At 41.5% G+C, this 25,612-nt stretch overlaps 1 protein-coding gene across 6 annotated transcripts in view; it reads right to left on the bottom strand.

Moving 5' to 3' along the window:
- DPP4 (dipeptidyl peptidase 4) overlaps positions 1 to 25,612 on the bottom strand; it is a 554,733-nt gene that overhangs the window by 332,955 nt on the left and 196,166 nt on the right. For 4 of the 6 annotated variants that reach the window (XM_085645431.1, XM_085645433.1, XM_085645434.1 and 1 more), the window contains 3 exons: positions 25,172 to 25,267; positions 17,681 to 17,775; positions 17,520 to 17,594 (listed from right to left, as the gene is read on the bottom strand). In XM_085645431.1, the coding sequence (XP_085501557.1) occupies positions 17,520 to 17,594; positions 17,681 to 17,775; positions 25,172 to 25,267 (266 nt within the window). Of the gene's footprint in view, positions 1 to 13,439; positions 13,467 to 17,519; positions 17,595 to 17,680; positions 17,776 to 25,171; positions 25,268 to 25,612 lie in introns of all 6 variants that reach the window. The other 2 variants (XM_085645429.1, XM_085645435.1) reach the window with 1 other exon arrangement.

Raw genomic sequence — 25,612 nt, 5'->3', positions numbered from 1 at the left:
TCTCACAGCTTTACAAGGAAGATATCATTTCTGATTCATCAAAGTTAAGAAGCTGGCTTAGCTCGCTTGGCCTTCCTGTAATGAACGAGGGAGGTAAGGAAATGATGGAGACCCCAATCAAAGCAAGAAGAGATTAGGGGAGCAATTAAAAGATCTAAAAATGGGAAGGCGGCGGGGCTCGATGCCGTTCCATGATAAGTATATAAAATGGTAGAAGAAGAAATATTACCTGTTTGGGAAAGTCTGTTCAATATGATTTACAGGGGAGAGGTGCAGGGCCTGAAATGCTGGAGGGAAGCTTCTATAGTTCTGATTTTAAAACCTGCTAAGGACCCGGTAAAGGCGGAATCGTATCGGCCGATATCCCTGCTAAATGCAGATTATAAGATCTTTGTCAGCTTCTTAGCAGGGAGGTTATCCAGAGTTGTATCTCAGTTGATACATGAAGATCAAAAGGGGTTTATCCCAGGGAGGCAAATGCACGAATTGACCCAGCAATTAATAGGATGCATAGATATAGCTACATCGAGGTCGGTTCCTTAGGCAATGGTCACCTTGGACGCCGCCAAGGCTTTTGACCGAGTCTGCTGGGATTACCGATGGCCAGTACTGGAGATTATGGGGTTTGGGCCCTTTTTTATAACTACACTAAAAGCCCTATATCATTGCTCCACGGCTAGGATTTTTCTTAATGGTGAGTTTACTAAGATATTATAATTTTTAGAGGAACGAGACAGGGCTGCCCCTTTTCTCCTTTGTTGTTTGATATATATTGAACCATTCGCCCAGGCGCTCCGTCAAGATGAACAGGTCATGGCTTTCCGTGTGGGAGTATTTGGGAAGAAAATTGCCTTGTATGCGGATGATCTTATTATCTATACATCAGATCCTGCTATTACAATTCCAAGAGTAGAACGATTAGCAGAAGAATACGGGGCCTTTTCAGGGTACCTGATAAATAAGGAAAAACACAGGATTATGTGCTAGAAAATCCCAGATTGGAGGGGGAGTATCCAGAGAGAGATTAGGTATTTGGGAATTAGTATTGTAAATACATTGCAGGATATCCCCCAACATAATCTAGCAAGGGTTGCTAAGGACACTGAGAAAGTACTAACTAGGTGAAAGAATCTCCCGCTAACATTATATTGAAGGGTCAATCTTAAAAAATGGTGTTATTGCCGAAGTTTACATTTCTTTTTAATTGTATACCTCTCACCTTCCCGAGAAGTTTGATTGATAAAATACAGGGCAATTTGGGTAGTTTTGTTTGGGCAGATAGGGGAGCACACATGTCTTGGAAGAAATTGCGGCGTAAATTGATAGAAGGAGGGCTGGCACTACCAGACCTACGGTTATATTGCATGGCATTTCAGTTTAAGAACTGTAGAGCTTTATTAGGTACACCAGGGCACAGGGTGTGGGGTGGGCTGATAGAGGAGATGGTTAAAGAGTGGGGTGCAAAAGGGTTTCTGTATAAATTTGAGGCAAAGAAATTTTTAAAAAAATGTAAAATTGAAGACGCTAAAGGCAGCACTAATTCTGTGGGTCAGAATAAGGAACACACTAGAAATTGGATACTACTCAGGGGGGCACCAATATAGGATTCACCAGGCGCGCCGGAATGTTTGCAAGATCAATTAAGTATCCCACTTAGGAGGACAGGAATAGAGGTCTGGGGGGATCTCATGATGATGAAAGAGGTGGTGCCATGGGAAATATTGTGGGCGAGGACAGGGGGATCCCTCTCAAGGTTTAAGTACCTGCAGTTACTGTCCTGGGGGAGGCGAACAGGAATGAGACCGAAGGATTCTGGGAGTTTGAAAAAAAGCTCCAGAATGAAACCCCAATAAAGAAGGAAGTAAGTGTTTGGTATCACACATTGGTGTCTTTTGAAGAGAAGAAAATCAAAGCACCTTATGAGATCTGGGATGGTGTGATGCAGTTGTCGGACCCACAGACACCTGTGGCAACTTCCTTTTAAGTTGCTTTATAAAGTAGTTAAACCATGGAATTTAAAAAGAAATCATTTTTTATGGCTAACAGGCTCTATTGGACACCATATAAATTGGCAAAGTTCGGAACAGTTGTTGCCCCAAGATGTCATAGATGTGGTGAGCTGTATGCTGACGATAGACATATGTTTTTTGAATGCTTTTTGTTAAAGGACTACTGGTCCACAGGGGAATAAGCTATAAATGAAATTTTCTGCACTAACATAAAAATAAGTCTATCATTGATAATTTTGAGAGTAGAAAATAAGCCGATTTCGCCCCTTACTAGGGATAAGCAGGCTCTGCTCTTTTATCTGGTTCTCCTTGCTAGACGAGAAATTAGCAAAAAATGGATAGAAGCTGTACCACCCCTCGGGATAGACAGGTTCCAGGTGGTAAAAAATACCTGTAAAAAGGATACAGGATTAGAAACTAATACGCATTTTAAGATCTGGGAGGCTTTTCTGAATTGGAGTGGCACAATAAGAACCTAATTGTATTAGTCCTATGATTACACCTGCGTGGAACTTGCAACCAGGTTACTGCATGTGCTCGTGTGCAGGACTATTGAGATATTGGGGAGGTACAGAATGGCTGACAGGCTGTAATTTGCATACAATGGGGGTATGAGAACAAAAAAGAAAATAAAAAAGATAGATTTTGATTAATCCTGGGTGGAGTTCGCGGAGTTGAACAAAAAAGACTCTGCCGCATGGGGAGCTCTGCGAGCAGCGGAGTACGGTCAAAAAAGGCCATTCGCGCTGATTACACAGTGCGTGATGCTTGTCCACACTGGGCAATCATTGTGAACAGCACCATGCACAGTGCAAGTTTACCTTTTCTGCCGCTCGAGTAGATTTTTACTCGAGTGGCAGCTTTCTCAACGCCAACGGGCAGTTTCTCAACGTGAACGGTCTAGAGCATACGCGAAAATTCGCAATGAGAAACCTGACCCCCCCTGCGTTGAGAAATCTCGCTGGGAGGTTTCTTTCCACACTCGCACTCAGCAACTTGATGTTAGCGAATGAGGAGAAATCTCGCCGGGAGGTGGATTTTCCTCGCTCGCGCTCGCCAACTTGACGTTGGTGAACGAGAGCGAGTAAAAAAACTCTGCTCCGCTGCGCGAAGCGGAGTTTTTCGGAACTCCACGAGCTCCACGGAATACAGAGTGTGAGAAACTCCGCAAACTCCATGAGCCGAGCCGGGTTCACCGCCCAGGGTTAATTTTGATGAGAAAAAACGTAGTGCTGATGCGAATTGGGTAAGATCGTACAATCATTTAAGAAGAGTTTATGCTCCTCATTTAGGTGAATATCCAATATAAGAGAAACGTTAAGTCTGTCCAAAATGGAAATATATCAAACAGTCAAGTGAGGTTCAAAATAAGAAAACAATTGAAGAGAAGGTTGAAGGGTAAAGAAAATAAAAAGTGGAAAGTGATAATGACATTATAGTATACAAGTTGGAAAACAGTTCAGGTATCAACTGTTATGCTAATGTGATTCTGAATGTTGTGTTTCATTTACCAAATCTTCATCAGGAAATCATGGGAAATCGTCAAAAAAGATTTTGTTCTGCACTACATCACTTATTTCGACACTTGATAAGTGACAGAAGTAAAATGCATTCTGCTTCTGGCATTCGGCAACTTTTAGATATGTGTACTGGCTCATGGACATTTACTCTAAACATAGAACAAGATGCACAAGAATTTCTAATGCCCATGCATGGAGCACTAGAACATGGTGGAATACCATTGATAATGTATTTGGACTAAGTTACAAATGGAACCATAAGTGTGAAGAGTGTTCATTTACTTCTACCACTGAAATACAAACAGAACGTTTCCTATACTTAACTATACAGATTGCAAATCAGTACCTTTTAACAGACGTTTGATTAAAACAGCAAATCAGGATATGATATGTTCACATTGTAGATCAGAGATGTTGTCTACATTACAAATAGAAAGATTTGGTAAATAGTTACAACATTGTAGAGCAAATGGAAGAAAATTGGAAACAAAAATAACTGATTTTAAAGGAAGTCAAATATCTATTTCAGGAAGAACTTATACAACAGTGGCTACTATTTTTCATGAAGAACCTACGGCAACATCTGGACACTATACTGTTTATTTAAAGTGTAACAAAGGATGGACGAATTGCAATGATGCCCACCTGCAATTGAAAGTCAGATTGCCTTCTCAATTACCAAATTCTTTTATGTTATATCTCCATCCAAAATTTGGAGAACATCTTTGAAAATTGTGTTAAAAACAAATAGTGTTTATACTTGTTGTCAGTATTATTCCAGATGTAAATGAGATTGTACATTGTTTAAAATGTATTTGTGATAAATAATAGAGTTAATATAAATGAAAGAAGTGAATAGCAAAGTGTAGATAGGAAAACGCATAGCTACACATATTGATAATGATGTACTATCATGATTTTGTTTTCCAATAATCATGCACTCATCGATTCACTCAGGCACTATGTATGCACTCTCCGAAACATCTCAATACTATCCATGCGTTCATCCAATCACCTAGACACTACCCTTGCACTCATCCATTCACTCAGGTACTACACATGCACTCATCCATTCACTCAGGCAAATGTATATATAATCTTCCACAACAACCATCTTCATCTAACAATCCAACTGCACTCTCCCCAAAGTTCCAGCAAGGGTGACACAGGTAAGTCCGGGTACTAAACAGTTTTTTTTATTTATGTGTTTCAGCAACACCCAACATAGGAGGCCTACACATTTCGGCTTATGCCTTCAACCGGGAAACCCCATAACCCACAACCACAATGTTTAAAAAAAGTTAGTCACATGATCCTAGCACATTTTCCATCAACAGCATCTAGCCTGCCTGACACATAGTCCAGTCTCAAGGCGTCAGCCATATTGGAATTGCAAAGTGTCAACTATCTTAATGTATTTAAAACTGCATTATATTCTTGGTCTTGGAGTTGTGATTTATCAAGTAAGTTAATATGTGAAACCTTGCATTTCTTTCTTGGTCCATGCATGAAATATTTAAACCATATTTCCAGAGGTGATATCTACATGTGGCTTCACAACTTGTCTGTGCATTTTAATCGCCTTATAATTACACTGCTATTGGAATAGACTGGTGCTCACTGTGTTACACCTACACACTGGTGTCCCAATCTCCAAGCATCAGCACAGTCACATTCTTTGGGCTGCCATTGTGCATATAAGTTTAAACATATAGGATATACCTTGAAACAATGGATATCCATATGTCTCATATCTACTGTCTATATCTAGATAAGTTAGCGGTATACACAGTCCATATCCATTTCTATATGGGATCAACTCATTATCTCACAAATTATATTATTGTATCCACCTAAAGAACAAATTCATATTTGTAAACACTGTTTCACGGACATCAACAATGTCAAAGAATAAAGTGAAAATGCTTGCTGTAAACAGGTGTCCCCGTACTTACTCTCCCTCCTGTATACACTTAAAGTGCAAATTCCTATTTGTAAACTATCTTACTATATATCATATCTAAAGTGCAACTCCTGTTATAAATCATATAAATAATCCTCTCCACAATGACAGCTCTGTGTGCGTGTATCTAAAGTGCTAATGCCTTTATATGGGTAATACCTCAAAGGAATCTGTTATATCCAGCTAAAAGTGGTAGTGCTACATGTAAACAGTTGTCTCTCCAATTTAATTCCTCTCGTTTTCCAGGCTTATAATCTGCACCACTGCTACGCCAATGCTAACACCTCTATTCTCAATACATTTTCATTCTCATGTTCTCAGGGACACTATATGTTCCTTTATATGAGACTGGACATTATCACTCCAACTATGATATAAAACACATTATGGCAAGATACCGGAATAAAACCTTCTCTGCATCCTTCTCAACATCCAGTACAGTGCATCAAATTATAAGGGTAAAAAGCTATATATATATATATATATATATATATATATATATATATATATATATATACATATATATATATACATATATATATATATATACATATACAGTCCTGACTCACTACAGCCACCAATACGGGGAAAGCAGGTACGGACCACAGGGTTTAGATTTACAAAGTTGCAGTGCTTTATTTGCAGAAACAAAATTCAAAAGCATCCATTCGATTGAAGCAAGTGCCCAGCATGACGCTTTTCGACTGCGTTTCCACGGTCTTGATCACATGACGTGCTGGTCAAATCACTGTCATTAAATAGTGAACACATCCTAGGTTGAAGACTCTCAAACACACCCCTGAGCAATAGAACTGGACAAAAGACTTGACATTGATATAGATCATACATATGTATAGAATAAATATAATGATTTACATGTAAAAATAAGTATGATTTGCGAGGATAAAACAAAAAGGGTAAAACTGTAAAAACAGGATAAAAGGCACATAAATATGAAATGTATTAAAATGTTACCATAGTGGTAAAATATGCCAAAACCTGAACAACAGTAATACCAGAGAGTTGTAATCATTTATACCTCCTCAATAGTGTCAAGTACTCATGTTCCACTATTGCACGCTCCCAAGAAAAGTGCTAATAATAAAGTGCAAATGCAAAATATTGCAAATAACAAGAATGTGCAAAATATAAGTTATAAATGACATTTTGAAACAGCGAAGCCTGAGGTATGCCCAATTCATAAGGCATTGAAGTGCAAGTGCACTATAAACATATGGATGAGTGCATACAAATTGTAACATCAGTAAAAACATATATATATATATATATATATATATCAAAACTGAAAACACTCCTCGCGGAGATCGTAGCCCATCGAGGGGTGGCGCGATGCCGGTGGAGTATGCCGGTAGTCAATATCCTTTAGACAACGGAGTTCCAATCGCGCACTCAGAGAAAATCACCACCACCAAATCCAAGGATCATTCAAAAGAGGTTTATTATTTTCTTTATTACCTTGAAGGAATGAAGAAGTGACTCAAATTGGAGGAAGAAGATATAAAGGCAAGGAAACAGCGTAAACTCCACAGAGACTTTGGTGACTACGAGTCAGGGAGGATCCTAACATACAGTAGAAAGTATGACCACCTCTACGAGAATGATAAGAACAGCTCTACAACAAAAACAACAGTACAAATCGAACATGAAAAAGAGGCTGAATGCTCTAGTGACACCAACACAGAGGGATCTGAACAAACACGAACCTCTGAAAGTTTCACATCAGAAATAGATGATGTTACTCGTCCTAAAACTTTTTTAGACGAATACCGGCTCATGAGACGGAGCCGGCAAACATCAAATGCAACCCCCAAAATAAGCCAGAGAGAGAATACCCCGACACCAAGAGGACGGGGAAGAGGAAGAGCAAAGGGAACAAGAGGAAGAGGCGGAAGACGGACCAGCAGAGGAGAAAGAAAAGAGAATGGTTTGGAGCAAGTGGGAAGAAAACAAACACGCTCCAAGAAGACAAAATAATGGATGACAGCACAGTAAACCAAACCATTGTTAACTTATCTGACAAACAGATTAGTAACAAGGTCAAACGAACCCTCTGCCTTGGGCTCTCTTTCTGTTCAGCTACCCCTATGATTTTTGGGGACAATAAAATTGATGTTTTTAAATTCTGTAGAAAATTGAAATTAAGAAAGTGGCACAAGTTGAAACCAGCCATAAGTAGGGGAACCCACCAAGGGTCAAGACCTGAGCCCAACAACGAACTAACCATAGGAGACGTAGATACCTTGGTGGTACTACATGAACTACAAAATGACCCTGAAGGAAGTAGTACTAGAGGTGACACCCAACGCATATTAGAAGAATTGGAAATCAAATATGACACCACAGCTAGTGCTGGTTTTAAAGTCCACGTTTATGCCAACCATGAATCATGATAACATTGATACATTTCAGTCACTGGTGGGCAATGAGTTACTGGAATTCAGACAAAAAAACTGGCCAAAGAAAATGAAAGAATTTAAACACAATCTAACCTTTTCCCATAAACAAGATATACAGGAACTAGCCAACAATGACAGTATTGTAATCAGACCCACGGATAAAAGGGGAAACATTGTCATTTTATCTAGAGAAAAATATGTAGCAGAGGCAGTACGACAATTAAGTGACGCCAAGACATACATGAGAACGAACAGACTAGAATATAACTGCAGTGTCACTAGCATCTGGGATAAATTGAACAAATGGAAAGACATAGGGCTGATTGAGTGGGAGGAATATCGTTATTTGAAAAAGGACTATCCTCTCCTCCCAGTCACGTATCTACTCCCCATGATACACAAAGACAGAGATAACCCACCGGGCAGACCCATTATTTCAGCTAGGGGTTGTGCCCTTGAGAACCTTTCATGCTATGCAGATAATTTTTTGAGAGAGTTTGTAGTCACCCTGCCCTCATATGTTAAGGACTCTAAGGACTTTTTGGGCAAAATTTATGATTTAAAATGGGAAACAGACCTTCTACTAGTAACCATGGGCATGAACACACTGTACGCAGTGATTAATCACGACCAAGGTATTAAGGCAAGTGCCAGATTCATAAAATGAAGACACATATGACATTGGCATCACACACAGATGATACTAGACATCATCAGGTACTGCTTGAACAACATCTTCTTCATGTTCGATGGAGCTATCTTCAAGCAGACCCTAGGTACCCCGATGGGTACCAGCTTTGCGCCAAGTTTAGCGAATCTCTTTATGGGAGCATGAGAAGAGGACATCAGAAAGGAGGGTAGACTGCAGGACGATTTCACTGGGGTCAAACTATGGCTACGACACATTGACGACCTGTTTGTTGTCTGGAAAGGCAGCAAACAGGAAGTTCTCACTTTCATTGGCAAACTCAACAACAATTCCAAGAATCTGACTTTTACATGCACCGTCAGCAACCAAAGGGTGGAGTACCTGGACACGAGAGTCGAGATAGGAAACAACAAAGTGGTCATAAGTCTTTTCCGCAAATGCACAGCAGGCAACACCTAGCTGCACGCTTTAAGTAGCCACCCGAACACACTTAAGTGGAGCATCCCCTATGGGGAATTGCTCTGTGCCAAAAGATATTGCAGCACCGAGGCAGGATACTTAAGGGAACAAACTACTATGATACAGAGATTCAAGGAAAGGTGGTACCCAACTTGGGTCCTCAGAAAAGCAGTAGAAAGGATAAAAGCGGTTAACAGAGATACCATCTTAGGGAATCCACCCATGACAACCAGGACTGATGAACAGGACAACACAGACACTCACATGATCCTGACTTACAATGGACACTCTAACCAAATCAGGAGGACGATAGCACGTAACTGGAACATACTGAGAGGCGACCCCATCATAGGGAATACCTTACCCACAAGACCAATGATAACATACAGAAGGGGACGCAATTTTAGAGATCTATTAGTACATAGTGACCTCTCTAACTGCACGGTAGAAAAAAGAAAAATAGATCTTCAGGGCTTTCTCCCGTGTGGCCACTGCAAGGCTTGCGGGAACAGACGCATGCAGAAGGAATTTTGGAACAGTAGTACCAACAAAATGATAAGCATAACACAATTCCTAACGTGCAGCAGTACCTATGTCGTTTATGTACTGGAATGCCCCTGTAAACGTAGGTATGTAGGGAGCACGACACACATGGCGAAAAAAAGAGTCCTTGAACACATGAGGGCCATTACATATAGGGATCGACAGTACCCCATTGCATGTCATTTTGAGAACAAACACTTATCAGACTACACAAAACTTTCCTTCTAAGTGATTGAGCAAGTCAATCTCAGGAGAAGGGGGGGCAACAGAACACTGAGACTTAGACAACTGGAATTGTGACATATCATAGGGAAGGGGACCCGGTACCCGAATGGCCATAACCTGGATGAGGAGATGGCCATACACCTACAGGAGAATCAGTCAACACTGTATGCTCCACTGATACATCTAGAAGTTGTTGTTTTGTACCAGTAATTTCCCAAATACTCTTTCTTGAAATTGCTATCTGTCTGTATTACATACCTGTTAATACTGCTTTGCTTTACTATTATATCTCTATAGGAGGGAAGTAAGGGACAGAAGGATCCCTACCCTTTTCTTCAGCTGCATCCCAGTGAACAGATAAGATCTCACTCAAAATGTAAAACTGTATTTGCATTTGACTTGTTTCTATTATGTATTTATTACTGGACATCATGATTTATTCACCATTGCTTTGGGTACAAAGGGGTGCACCACCGGGACAGGCAAACATGTAAATACAGGTACGGACATCACTTAGGTATGACGAAAGGCACATAACCTCACGCAGTCCCTACTAACGAAGGGAGGCACACTAAGTGGTGATGACATTACCACGTACACATAAGGACTGCCATTCCTAGCTGGGACACGGTGACAGACTTTCCTGTGTAGGATAATACATGTCTTTACTCATTCAGGCTTCCTCACACATAGGACGCGAAGTCCACCAAGGACAACACAACATTCCCACTAACCAGGGGAATAAAATATGAAGTATGTCTCCTATCATTTTATGGAGGCACATTACAGACCTAAGCCACTGTCATCACTACAGTATGGGTGAACACGCTAGCTGAGCTCCAACGAACAAGGGATTATAATACCATTCGCCGAATTTAATGCAGCCATGAACAAACCTTAGATAGCCCCTTCTCAATAATTGAGAAGATACAGAGGGGCACTGTTATGGGAACTCAAGATCCGCAATATGATATATACAACCTTTACTGAATGCATTCGCACTACAATTACCAGAATGCTTTGCGAATGCAGACGGACAACACGACCGGCACCGTAGGTCACAGAACCTTGCGACAATGAAAACAGGAGAATGCCGCAAACACTAAGCATACTTATACGAGTGTTTACATTTCGCTCATGCAGTTAAGAATACAAATGCACATTTAAGTATTATTTGTATTTTGAATATCAAGTCAAAATGGCGCTCTAAAACAAATGTGCAGTCCTATGTTAATGTTTATTGTTTATGTTGAACCGGAAATGTATGTAAGCCTTTACCGGTGGGCAGAACGGTGTGTGAATAAGCCCCAGGAGGGTGAAACGCATCACATCGGGTTTATGAAAGTAATAAACCCCTTTTGAACGATCCTTGGATTTGGTGGTGGTGATTTTCTCTGAGTGCGCGATTGGAACTCCGTTGTCTAAAGGTTATATATATATATATATATATATATATATATATATATATATATATTACCTACTGGCAGTCACCAGTAGGTAGTTATAGTTAGGACCCTATTTCCATAGGAAATCCGCAACATTCTATTTGGAATAACTTTGGCGCCGGTCGATGAATCCTCGCGAAATTTTCAAAACTAATGGGGCGCTACGCTCCGCTCCTACCCTGAAAGTCTCGCGGGGATTCGTCAAGCGGGGGCTTAGAAAAAAGGGGGGTCCCAAAATGCGTTTTCCCCATGCATTTTTCCATAGGACTTTTAGACACAGCTACAGCCCGAACGGCTGAACAGAATTACTTGAAATTTGGCAGAGAGGTAGTCCTCAGGTCAAGGAAGTGCCTTTTGTAAGTCTGGTGTAAATCTGTTCAGTAGGTCCTGAGAAAATAGCATTTAAATCAGTAAGCGCGCTCCGTGCGCTTACCGTAAGCTTACCGTACGCGTACGGGGACGTGCGCGAGCTCAATTCTGATTGGTGGTTACATGACTGTAAACATTCGAATCGGTCAAAATCAGGAAGTGTCGGCCGCCATTTTCTGTCTCTCGCACTGAGAAACAAAGGTGGGGAACGTGAAACGGGGGCAACGAAGAGAGTTACAGACCCCCTAGTGTTTGTCAGGGGGTCCAAGAAGGACCCAAAAGTACGAAAAATAAATTTAATAATTTTAAAAAAAAATCGCGGGGTACGCGTACGGTAAGCTTACCGTACGCGCACGGCAAAAAAATAAAAATAAATAAATAAAGAAGTAACAATCACATTTATTAAATAAATTAAAGGACCCACAAGGGAGAAAAAAACAAATGTTACTGCGTAAAAAAAGGCGAGGCGCGCACGGCATGGACTGCGCAATGTGGGCGCTCGGTGCGCGAAGCGCACCGATTGCCCACAGCGCGCGCAGGGTGTGCGAAACGCACCGTGCGCGCAGGGTGTGCGCATAGTGAAAAACCAGAAAAAAAAATAAAAAATAAATACATAACTTAGCATTTAAAAAACCGTACAAATTCACTGAAAAAACCATAGGTTTCACACATGTTATAGTTAGGAATTATCATTTACAAAACCTTGCAAATTTACTTAAAAAACCATAGGTTTCACACATGTTATAGTTAGCTGTACATTTCACTCGTAAAAAACCAATGAAATTCCATGTTATAGTTAGATCAGGTAACTATAACTTGCGCGACCGCAATCCACAATGTGTAATTTCAGATGTCATCATTGATGTCATGAGTGATGTCACTGACCATGTCATGAGTGATGTACTATGTGACGTCATCAGCAGTTTATTGTGGGCGCGCAAGTTATAGTTACCTGATCTAACTATAACGTGGAATTTCATTGGTTTTTTACGAGTGAAATGTACAGCTAACTATAACATGTGTGAAACCTATGGTTTTTTAAGTGAATTTGCAAGGTTTTGTAAATGATAATTCCTAACTATAACGTGTGTGAAACCTATGGTTTTTTCAGGGAATATATATATATATATATATATATATATACCTCAACATGTATATATCTTATATCTCATATCTATATCAATCTATCTATCTAACATAAGACTAAGGCGTCAGCCGAAACGCGTCATGTTTCAGAGCGGATAATTTAATAAATTTGAAAAGAAAAATCCCCCCACGAGTGCTTGCCTTGTTTCTGGAAGGAGGAAGGAGTGAGCGATCATTTGAACGCGGTTGTACCTCCGCGTACAAAGCACCCGTCCGTGAGTGCGCCGGTCTGAGGTGCAGTTGGAGCGAATATATATATATATATATATATATATATATATATATATATATATATATATATATATATATATATATATATATATACCTCAACATGTATATATCTTATATCTCATATCTATATCGATCTATCTATGTGTATATATATGTATATATTTATATCTATATATTTATCTATGAATATATATATATATATATATATATATATATATATATATATATATATATATATCCCTCAAATGCTTTTCACAAATCCGGTAAAGGCGCAGAAGGTTCAAGGAGAGACTGTTGGCTTGGTATGTTCTTTCAGTGATTGAAATGAGTTATCATTGCCTGTCACCACCACTCACCTTTCGACTGTCCTGCAGCCTTACTCACTGATAGTGAGGTGCCATTTTAAGTGCACATATATTTAACAATACGTCTGACCTCACAGCAACAAAGAAAACAGACTCACATTTGTCTTGTCTTGGCTTGTTAACTTCTGTTGAGAAAATGTAATGTAATTGATCAGAGCTAGTAAACAAGTGATAGTAAACTCACTATTATTCACTTGCAAAGTGAGAGCAACTTTTAGCTGTTCGGGCAACATGAACAACAATTGACAAAGTAACCAATGATATTGTGGCAGATATCAAGGCCCTCATTACGATAGCAGGCGGTCAGACCGCCGACTGCCATCCTATCCGGCAGTTGAGTGTCCGACATTGAATCAGCGGTCTCACCCAGACTATTATGATCAGACCACTGTGCAGGCGGTCAGAAAGTGCAATTTTTTACTGCTGCTTGTGCTACAGCCCAGGAAAAGGGCTGTAACATAAGCTGAAATAGAAAAAGGCACTTTGTGCACATCCATGCACCGTTCGCCAGACACCATGCCATAAGCAGTGCATTGCAGTGGCGCGAGTTATAGTTAGCTCACTAACTGAAACAGCTGAATTTCTCTGGTTTTGTGCGAGTGACACGAGCTACTATAAGATCTCTGTAACCTTTGGGGTTTTTTTCAATGATGTTCTACGGTTCTTTTAATTCCATTTCTTAATTATAAAGTCCCTGTAACCTTTGTTTTTTGCAGTGAATTTCTAAAGTTTTTTAAATGCTAATTCCTAACTATATCTCCCTGTGACCTTTGTTTTTTTCAGTGATGTTATATGTTTTTTTAACTAGTAGTTGAGTTTGCAGAGTGGTGGAGATAGGAGGCTGGGCCTCCGATCAGTTCTCAGGTATCCAGCTGTGTAGGACTTTCAGGAGGTCCCAGGAGGGCTCCTTGGCCCCCAAGGTCCCATCTCCAAACCTGTAGTGCAACTTGAGCCATGTTTGCAGAGTGGTGGAGAAAGGGGGCTTGGCCTTCGAAGACCTCTTAGCAATCTTGCTGAGTGGGACTTATTGGAGAAAACAGGAGGGGTAGTAGGGCTCCAAGGATGTCCTTGGGGGCCAGCTACCCCTCCTGGTACCACCAGTAAGTTCTACACAGCAGGATTGCTGAGACCTGATAGGAGGCCACGCCCACTTCCTCTACCACTCTGCAAACACACCTCCTAGCACACTACCAGTAGGGGAATGAAGTCCCCTTGGATATTCAGAGTCCTTGGGGGCCACCTACCCTCCTGTTACCTTCAGCACATTCCACACAGCAGGTTTACGGAGAGGTTTTTAGTGGCCATGCTCCCTTTCTCTACCACTCTGCAAACACACCTCCTGGTGCACTACTAGGTGGGGGATGAAGTCCCCTTGGCTCTTGAGGGTCTTTGGGGGGAAACTAGCCCTCCTCTTTCCTCCAGTAAGACCCACACAGCTGTTTTGCTGAGAGGTCATCAGAGACCACACAACCTTTCTCCACCACCCTGCAAATGTGCCTCCTGGCACACTGCTACTTGGGGTATGAAGTCCACTTTAGTCCTGAGACCCTCAGGCAGCAAGGGGGGCATCATCTCCCCACCAGCAGTGTGTTGAGAGGCGGGTTAGCAGAGTGTTGTGAAAAGGGGGCATGGCCTCCGACCACCTCCCTGCAATCCCACTGTGTGTGGGGCTTACTGGAGGTAATAGGAGGTCTTGTTGGTCCCCTTTACACAGGGGTGCCCTGGACCATTTTGGGCCCCAGGGCCCTAACCCACCGGGACCAGCACTTTATTTCATTCATTTATTTTTTACATGGGAGGGGGCTGCACGGCCCTCTCCCAAGGTCGATTTTGGCCCCAGGGACCCTAACCCCACGGGCCAGGCCTTAATATACTTTTTAACAAAGGGAAAGGTGGGCTATGTGCCCCCCTCCCCAGTTCAATATCAGCCACAGGGACCCCACCCCTGGGGCCTGGCCACAGTGTTGGGTACCACGGGGAGCCTGAAGGCCCCCGTGGTCCCCGCCAGCTCCCCACCTCCTGCAGTAGCTGGCATTGCATTGGGACTCAGGGAGCTGCTATCATGCAGCTCCCTGGATCTCAAAGCAATGTCTGTTTACCTGCTCGCTTGACAGCAGGTGGGAAAACAAACATGCTCTACTTTCAGCAAGCGAGAGGATATTTTTATGCTCTTACTTACTGAAAGCAAAGAGTGCTTGCTGTGGCTTCCTGCCAAACCATAGCAACCTGCACTGTCGTAGGTGTGGGCACCCAAGGAAATTGCTGGTGCCGGCCCTAGGAGGTGGTGGTCCCCAGGGCCATGTACAGCTCCTCGAGGGGTGCCAATGTTAATTAAGCCCTAGGGAGATGGTGGTTCCTGGGGCTGCCTGGGCCGCATGGCCCCAAATGTAATTTAAAAGACTTGCCCTGGGGAGGTGGCAGTCCCCAGGGCTGCGGGGGTAGACCCCACATGCATTGATATTTAATTTAGCCCCGGGGCGGTGGTGGTCCCCGGGAATGCTAGGGAGGCCGTGTGGGCCTTCCCTGCATTCATTACATTTGTAGCCCAGGGGAGGTGGCGGTCCCCGGGGCTGCTGGGTGCCATGCAGGCCCCTGTATCACAATCAATTTTAAATTTTTGCCCCGGGAAGGTGGCAGTCCCCGTGGCGCAGAGTTGCTGCATGGGTACCCTTTGCATTACTATAAGTACTTGTCCCTGGGATCTGGCCCACCCAGGGGCTATATTGCATTTTTTTATTTCAGCAAGAGTCACGGATCCTGCATGACTCCCGCCAATTAGATTTTTTTCAAAAATGCTTTCTGGCCCTGGCGAGTCCCTGTGGGACCCCACCAAAGAGTCAGGGTGTTTCTACTCTGCCCCCTTTTCTTTTTATTATGTTTTTGTCTTGTGATTCGGTTCAACCGAGTCACAAGATGGCTGCCAATACTTCCTGGTTTGAAGTGTTGGCAGCCAATCAGATCTCCGGCATGAGATCGGGAGGGGTCATGGATCCTTCGCGGCCTCAGTTGCATATCTTAAAAATCTTTACATTTCTCAGCAACTACTGAACAGATTTGGACCATTTAACAAAAAGGTTGCCTTCTGGACCAAGAGCTCCCTTTCTGCCAAGTTTGGTGTAGCTCAATTCAGCAGTTCTGGCTATAGCCGTGTCTAAAGTTTCCTATGGAAATTTACTAGGAGAAAAGCATTTTGGGACCCACTTTTTTTCAGTTCCCGCTTGATGGATCACCACAAACCTTTCTATTCAGCAGCTGAAGTGACTGGCAAATTAGTTTTGATACTTTCGTGAAGATTTGCCAAAGTTATTGGCAAATAAAAAAATGCTTTCTCTATGGAAACTACATCCTAACTATAACCATCTACTCGTGACTGCCAGAATGTGCCAAAATCCATGGGTCCATGGGTGGATGCATGGGAACACCCATGTTCCACTCATGGAATGCCTTAAGTGACACAACACTTAAAATGACATTTAAGAAACCATGCAAGGCCACAATGCGTGGCCCTACTTGGCTTCATAAATCTGGAGTAACGCAAGCCAGTGCAAGTCGCTGCCTTATGTTACTCCACCATGGATTTTGGCATATACCAAGATTTTTCAAGACAAGTAAACCTGGGAATGTGTCAAGAAGCTATGCCTTCCCATGGGAGGTGCAATGAGTAAATGAGGAGAAATATCTTTATTTCTCCTGGTTGTTTCCTCTTTTAAGTGTGCTGCATTCTTCAGCACACTTAGAAGGAAGAAAATGCCTCTGAAGACACATGCCACAAACGTCTTATGGTGTCATATGTTGTCACAAAAGCCAAAGGGTGATTAATAACACATCTGCTACCCCTAGAATTTTGGTGAATCAATATCCATGTTGATTAAATATGAGTTTAAGAAGTAAACCATATGACTTCTGATAGTCTGAGGTAATTAAATAGTAATGCCAGTACTATGTTGGACTCAGTGTCTCGGAGGATCTTAGAATTGCAAACCTAAAAACAGCTGAATAGAGTACAATTCTTTCCTCAAGCTACTTTACAATTATATTGCAATTTCTTATATTTAAAGATTATGTGTGGAATACATTTAAAGAAAGTGAAACAAAGAAGAGTAATTTTTCCAAAATGTACCTTTTATAGGGATGCGAAATGAGGAAAGGTTATTTGATGATAAATACATGTATATTACCTTGTTATAGTTGGATCTTAGTAGAGCAAATTTTAGGTCAGCAGATAGTGAAAAATAGGTTGCATTGGAGTTGTCCTGTTGATGAAAATGAGAAAATATTTTCAGTTGATGTATTACATTTTGTATGTACAAGTCAGAAGACATATATAAAAGAATCATACCACTGTGGTGTTCTTCAGAATCACAGTAGTGGTATCCGTTTCCACATTGATTCGGACTATATCTCTCTCTCTTGTGGTGTAGATATACTCATTCTCTGCAGAAAGGAAATCAACACAATCATGCAATTATCAGTTTAGTTTATATATTTTCTTTTGAACATACAGGATTGGAGAATACTGAATTGGGGTACCCTGGGCTGTAACACACAAAGCAAGAAGGCAGAAACTGGTGTGTTGAACATAGGCATATATATTGGGTTCAAATACATTTGCTGAAGTAGGAACCACAACATGTAGTTATGTAAAGAAAGGGATTAAATTCAGGCAGGACTAATTGAACAAAATGATAAATTAGTTTTTTTTACGTGGGTTGAAAGCCTAGGTTCTCAATTTATGATGGTTATGCGAGTGGCACAAAGTGACGCAAAGTAGCACAATGCAACGCAAATTATTCCATCATTTTATGCACCATTTTAGAAGCCTGTAGTCACAGCACAGAGTTAGGCAGTGTAACATAAGTGCATACTCTACCTTTAGTAAATAACCCCTGGATACCAGGGGGTAGTTACAGGTAGTATTACTGATTTGTGACTACTACTGTAACTCTGTAGTTCTGTGTAATATTTTTGAAGACTTTTTCATTTTCACTCAATAACCACCTTACACATGTGAGCACATTTACCAGGGAAAAGTATTAATTCACACTTTTTGTGCATACCATATTTATAAAATATTTGTTTTGAAGCACAACGTTTTAAGTCTCCATAGTAAACTTGAAAATAATAACCCTTTTCAAAGCAGCCAAAATCTCCAATTCACACTCCATGAGAAAACATACGGGAATCAGAAGGGAAAAAATATTTCTGCATGTTTTTCCTCACAAAATGTTAATCTTTGATATTTCCCTGCCCCCTAGCCCCCCTTCCCTCCCCCTCAATTACCACAAGGAGAAATATTGGTGATCGTAATTCCAGAATTAAGAAATAATGGCAGTTTTAAACAATTCTAATTGTAATCAATTTAACCAATTATAATGAGGCCTCGCTAAGGAGCACTCATACTTCACTCTTGACCACTATCCAAGATAAACTTCGGTGCCAAAACAAAATTTTTGAGGTTCACTACATGTCACAGTGGTTATGACTGCGAGAGTATTTTTCCTAGAGTCCACTGTACTAAACTAGGAGTACAGTGTTCCATTCTGGGCATTAGGGACTTGCCACCGGTGGTGGCCCAGAGATGCCATCGAGCACAGAAATACACAGAACTGAATCCTGATTGATCACTCGGCTTAGATGGGAAAGGAGTGGTATGACAGCTAACAGACTGGCGGACTGACTTGGGGAAACAGAAGGGAGAGCATCCACCTGGACTTCAGTTGTGCCACGGCCAGAGAGACTCTCCTGGGCTCGGTGAGTGGCGAATCGCAGTTAGAGTGACTGACAAGACCTACAGGGCATGATGGCCAACTAAGGGGCAACTGGCCTAGGTAAAAAGAGTGGGGCCAGGATTGGTAGTGCAGAAACAGAACACTGAAACTGAATAATAGCGTGCAGCAGATCGGACTTTAGGGAGGCAATATTTGGAGGAATTTCTGTGAGTCCCTCAAGGACCTGTTTGTAATCTTGGACCCCACGGATCTGCAGACTCATTAGACGGAGGGTTAATTAAGGAACAGAAATGGTTGCTGCATGTGCACATTCCTGGGAGGGACTAGAGCATAGTCAAACCCACACAGGACTACTAATCCAAGGATTCCCAGTGCTGCCCCCCGTGGACTGAGGGAGCAAGGCGGGTTCACTTTCACCATCCAAGCCCAGCCTTTGCTCATCATTGACTGGAGGAGGCTGGGCTGGGCCCCTCTAATGGTTCACCATCTTTCAGCCATCTCTTAGGCTTAGCTTACGGCGCAAAACCTCTTGTGGTTCAATTAAATCATTCAGTCATTACCTATCCAATCATTATAAATAATTCCCGTTGAACCACCAAGTCCTCTGTACATATTTCACATTGTGTCACCTTGCGCCTTCCGCTGATTTCACATTGTCACTTGCGTCGCCACTTTTATGTGTCACAAGCACATTTGTGCACCAAGTCCAATTCGGGCTGCCTATGCATTCTATGCCTACAGTGCTGCTACAACTGTACAGTTTCTAATTTTTACTTTAACTATATGATGCCATGTGCACATTTAAAAAACCTATGATGAGTCTCCCTTTTTCCTTCCTTGTGATGCATTGCACATACTTGTTTAATTGACTCCCTTAATGATACCAGTTGAGATATTGTTGCTTATTTATTTTTTTATTCTTTTTTTTTAGCTTATACCTTGGCGGCTCGTCTGGGAACTTTGTAGTGCCTATTTATTTATGCATCCCTCTTTCTTAGTTATTGTGCGGCCAGTGAGGTGGCAGCTCGTCCGTGACATTGTATGCCTGGTTTCGGACTACTGAAAGTGTGTGCGGTTACAACATGGGAAAATACAGGTTGGGGATATCTAATTCAAACAAATCCAAAAACTGTCCGGTAATGAGAGTTACTGACAAAGAAATGCAGCTTGGAGAAAGGTAGCTCTCCCCTCTGCTGTTGTTAGCCATGAACCTTCCCCATTTACTGGCCTCAGTGACCTGCTCACCCAACCAGGTGGGATTCATGATAGTAGTTTGGAATTTGCCCTAACACTTCAACTCCCTCAAATTAGCCCCCGCTAATGATACCTATCCTGATCCTGAGGCCAGATCACCCCATGCAAAATGCAAAAAACATGTCAAACAGTCAAGATTGGTGGATGCTGTTGTGGACCAATCAGAGTTACAACTATGTGACCCTCTCCTCTGACCCTTCCTAAATTTATAATGATACCAATGAATTTCCTATTCAAATGTTTGAGAGGTTTAACTCTATCTTGACTGCCTGACTCTGTCAGCTGCTTGATCGTTTAGAGGCCATCAAAAATAAAGAAATTGAGGTCATGGGGTGGGGGCCAATGGCACGTCACAGGGGAGAACCCAATATTTATTTTATTACCACCTCAACACAGACTCTTACCTCTATTGCCAATAACACAGCATTCCAGTGTGACCTCTCATCAACTGCAATCTGTACTGATATCGCTTATCTTCATCGTGCTCCAGCTGCCCTAGCAATCTCAACCCCCAGTTGACTGTCTAAATATGCCAGCCTTGGATGGTATAAAAGGAAATGCTTCATTCAGTATGCCATTTATCACCTACCACTTGACCTTATGTTGCTACTCTGGCCAAGGACCTAGACTGCCAGCAGAAATAACCCCAAGAGTGCCGAACAGTTAATGAATTGGCTACATTCCAATGTCATTCCAACATTCGGAGTAAAGCTCGATTGCCTTCAGACATACTGTTTGTTTGCCGAGTGGGATGGGTGGCACACATGGAAAAGGAATATGTGGGCGAATGTATTGTCAATTTTACTAAACCGTTTGTTCCAAGAGACTTGATTCAGTCATCCAATTTGGGTCTCACCCAAGGAAGTCGAGTCAAGGTACTACCACTGGGATATTTATATAGCGATCTGATAAGAGGCCAGGGGCTTCAAGAGAGTTAACCACTCCTGTGATGTCACAGACTTCATCCTCACCTGTGCCCACCAACAATTGTTTTTCTATCCTGGTTGGGAAGTGCAGCAATGATTGACAGAAGGGCTCCACTTTACCTTCTTTAATCCACCACCGGCATTATTACCACTTATAGGGTGACAGCAAGGCCTTCTAATAATGATGTGGTTGCGAGTAGGAGAAATGCTTTCTAATCCCCCATCAGGACCCTCCCGTCTGGCCAAAAGGGTTAAGCTGTTAAGCTGGAATAAGCAGGGCTTGCTGTCAAACTTTGAATGAAGAACTGGGTGGAATCTATCACTCCCATAACATAGTTATGCAGGAGACTTAGGCCCTAAGTTATATATTTTGTGATAGTTTTATCTATTTTTCTGTCCCTGCCTTGACCTTCATGTCCAGGGGGGTCTGTGCAGGGTTAGCCGTTTGATTCAAAACTACCCTTGATTGTACTCTATTGCCCATTCCCGCGAATTGTGGACTAATCCATGCATTTCAAGTGAAATGGTCCAAATTGTTTTGTGTTTTTCTAATTAATTTTTTCAATGATAACTTCTCCACTAATGACAATCTGAATTTTGTATCTCTCTTTGATTTGATTGGTGAGCTCGAGCACAGCCCTAACAACAGAAATATTGTACTAAGCTTCCTAGGGATTTTAATGAAAAACATATTTGTGCCTGATTCCTTAGATAGCCACGTTGGTCCTACTGACCGTAGAGGAATGCTATTGTATCCCTATCTGCTCAAGATTGACCTTCCTAACACATTGAAATGAGTAGCACCTCAATGGCTATCAATTGCCACTTTTAACGGGAGTCGAGGGTGCGTACATCAATAATTTGCTAATTGTTTTCCACCAGCAATCTCATTAATTGTATTGCGGATGGATCAGTATGCCCTAGCATATATAGTGATTATAACCCACTTATTACTGTGGACTGCCGGTAACTTGTTCATGGGATATCTCTGTAGGGCGTGTAAATGTTCGCCCAAGGGCTAATGGTTGGAAGCAAGTATGGAGGGCTTCAAATCCGTGTGATGTCCAGTGTAGGCTTTGTGCCAACCACTTGGATTTGTTGCATATTTGTCTGAACTCGACTCCAGGCCCAACCTATATTGTGGACACCTTTGTTGCTCTGGGGCATATTATCAAATCTTTCTTTTTAAAGGCCAAGAAATGCATTAATACAGCTGACCAGCCCTGGCTTGAAAAGGCATGGAGGGAGGCCAATAGATGCTTGCATAGGGCCTTGAGGGTCACACCAAGGGACACTGAGACAATTGCTGTCTGTAAAAGATTATATAAGCAGGCTATAAGTAGGAGGAGGTCGGATCTGAGAGATGAAGTATGGTCCACCTGAAGGACTAGAAATATGAGCTTGTTTTGGCATGCTGTTAATGATAAACTCTTTAATGCTCCCTAGAATGTAGTGTACTCCATTATTGCTGCAGAAGAATGAGTAATACATTTTAGTACAGTTTACCACTTGCTTGACATAACTACTGATGTTATGGAACTTGTGGTGTTTAGCTTTCCCCTTGGTATCGAATTCCCTGAGGAATAAATGGCCGAAGCTATTCGCAAAAGCCCTGCAAACAAAGCCCTTGGTACAGAAGGGTTGCCAATGGATTTATATAAGTTAGAAGTGAACCTAAGGGCACCACTAATTACATATTACACAAACTTAGCCTGCAATAATGGCCTGCCTCAGCCATGATACTCAACTATCATCGTCCCCAATTTAAAAAAAGGAAACAGTACATAACCTAGTTGTTGCAGGCCTATCCCTCTACTTAACTTCTATGTCAAAGTCATCAGTAGGGCCATGCCTAATAGGATATTATTGTGAGCCACTGATAAACAAATTATATCTGCTGTGCAGTATGGCTTTAGAGCTGGGTGAAGCATGCAGGAACAGTGCCTCAATTCCGATTTATTAATTAGCAAATACACAATAGCTAAGGGTGGTCCTGTTTACTTAGCCTTCATGGACCTCTCATGTACATTTGAAAGCATGGTCAGATCAAAATTATAGGATATGCTAGAGTCCATGGGGGTGTTGTTTTTCTTCTGTGCCTTTCACCTAGATCTTAAAGCATCTATTAGATTTGGATCCACTGGTGAATGCACAGAGGGTATTGCTTTGGGGCATGGTTTCAGCATGGATGTGTTTTGGCGCCTATCTTATTTTTACTATATATAAATTAGCTGGACTCGCTTTTAATTAGTAAAGGCAGGGACATGCAAACTGTCAACGGTCACCCTGTCCCTGTCCTTCAATATGCTGATGACACTGTTTTAATGTCTAGAATATCTAATGGACTCCAATTATCTAAGATGCTTTTGTTAGTTTTATGGCCAGCTTAGGCTTGGCCACTGCTAAAACATTTTTCATGGCTTGTGCAAAGAATCTCAAGTCACATTGCATCTCGACCGAGGTACCCAATTGCCAAAATACATGATTTTCCTTACTTGGGGGTCACGTTTGACTCCTGTAGATCTAGGGCCCATTGTATGCCCCAGAGAAGATTGAAGGATTGTAACTCCATTGGCTTCTTATTTAGTCTGGACTCTAAAATTGGGAAAAAGCCAATTGCACCACTTATAGGAATCTATAAAAGATGTGCCCATCACTTTTAACTTATGGTTTTGGGGTGTGGAACTACAAAGCTCCCAAATGACTGCAGGATGACCTAAATAGAGTACAAAGGGGCATCCGTGATGTTCCATCCAGGTCACTGACGTATGCAGCCCATGAAGAACTTGGGTTACCCTATATTGTGGACTTTATTAATGTGACCCCTGTAAGGTTGTGGTGTTCCAACAGGTGTAATCCTGAGGCCACTTGACTAGGGATATTATTATGGAATACCTCCTGTGTGACAGGGGTCACCACATTCCCTGGCTAAGCAACATCAAGGATGTTTGCAACCAGAAAGAAAGACTGGCTATATTTTTTAACCCTGATACCTTGTCCACTGTGTGCAAATGTTGGGTTAAATCTAGTTTTATGGAGTTCAGGAGAGGGGAAGAGAGCACACTGAATTGCAGAAGCCTCCCAATAAGGAGTATTTGCTGATTCAAACAAATTCAGGGATGAAGCTGCATCTTACGATTGTGCCTAATGCCTGGGGCAACGAATTTTTGACAGGATTTAGGCTTGACCTAGTCAGGTGTCAGCTTTCATGTCCCTTGGGCCAGTTTGGCCTTAAGACTATTCTTATTTGCCCTTGCGACAAACGTTCTTTGCAAAACCTGTTGCGTAGATTTTATCGTATTTACACCAAAAGGTTATAAATTAAGTTACTCAAAAGTGCCTTGGTGATCAGATACACTCCGGCGCTTTCATACTTGCGGATGCTCCCTACACCCGAGGTATGCATTTGTGTCGCCACTTTTCTTAAATTTGCTCTCTGGCATAGGAAATCTTAACTGCTTTAGGTTATTAAACATTCATTCTTGAACTCAATTTATATGTATTGTTCATATCTGGAACTGCTATTTACTGCTTTATATTTTCGATGTGATTATGTGCTTTTATGATTTAATGATCAAACAATTCTATTGATTGATTGATTGATTAGAGTTTGCTATCACTGTCCTTATAATATGGGTTAAGACACTACTTGCACATGAGCTGCAGAGCCAGAAATACACTGTATTTCATATAGAGCACAGTGTGTACAACATTTCACATATTGTTTTTCTAAATGTACAAGGTTTTCACATAAAAAAACAGCTGCCATAGTTAGAAACGTTTCCGTTTTTTTTTCTGACCAGTCTATGAGATGCACTTGCAAATGTATTGTTTTCTGTCTGCATATTCCATTCACACATAGTGAAGCTCTTAGATATACTTAAGAGTTTTCACTGAAGATGACGGATAATATCTTCTTACCTGAAATCCACTTTAAGCTGTATGAACCATACCGATAGGCACCACTAAAATAATCTTCCAATTGAAAGGTTGGACGCTGGTCAGGCTTGCTTTCTTCTAAAATAACAAAAAAAGTATTTTTAAATTTTCTTTGCATTGATTGTACAAAAACATTTGCATTGATTGTATTCAGTTACAATAAATATGCCAACGTTATTACCCAATAACTGTTGCTTCAGCACAATCAATGTAAGAACAGTAAGAATGTAGTGCACCCCACGAGCGGATATGAGTTGTGCTGACCCTTATCCAAGTATACCTGCATAATTCACGTTCAAGCCCCGCAAAAAGCATCAGTGATTTCCTGTGAGTTTAGGGCCATATATACCATTTTTTGGTCACCAATTACGTCCAGTATTTTTGTTACTAGTAAACAATTTTACGAACCGATGCATACACGAA

This window comes from Triturus cristatus, chromosome 3_1 (assembly GCF_964204655.1).
Source record: "Triturus cristatus chromosome 3_1, aTriCri1.1, whole genome shotgun sequence".
Classification (NCBI taxonomy): Eukaryota; Metazoa; Chordata; class Amphibia; order Caudata; family Salamandridae; genus Triturus; species Triturus cristatus.
The sequence above is the reverse complement of the archived record's forward strand: the minus strand, read 5'-3'. Positions and strand labels throughout refer to the sequence as shown.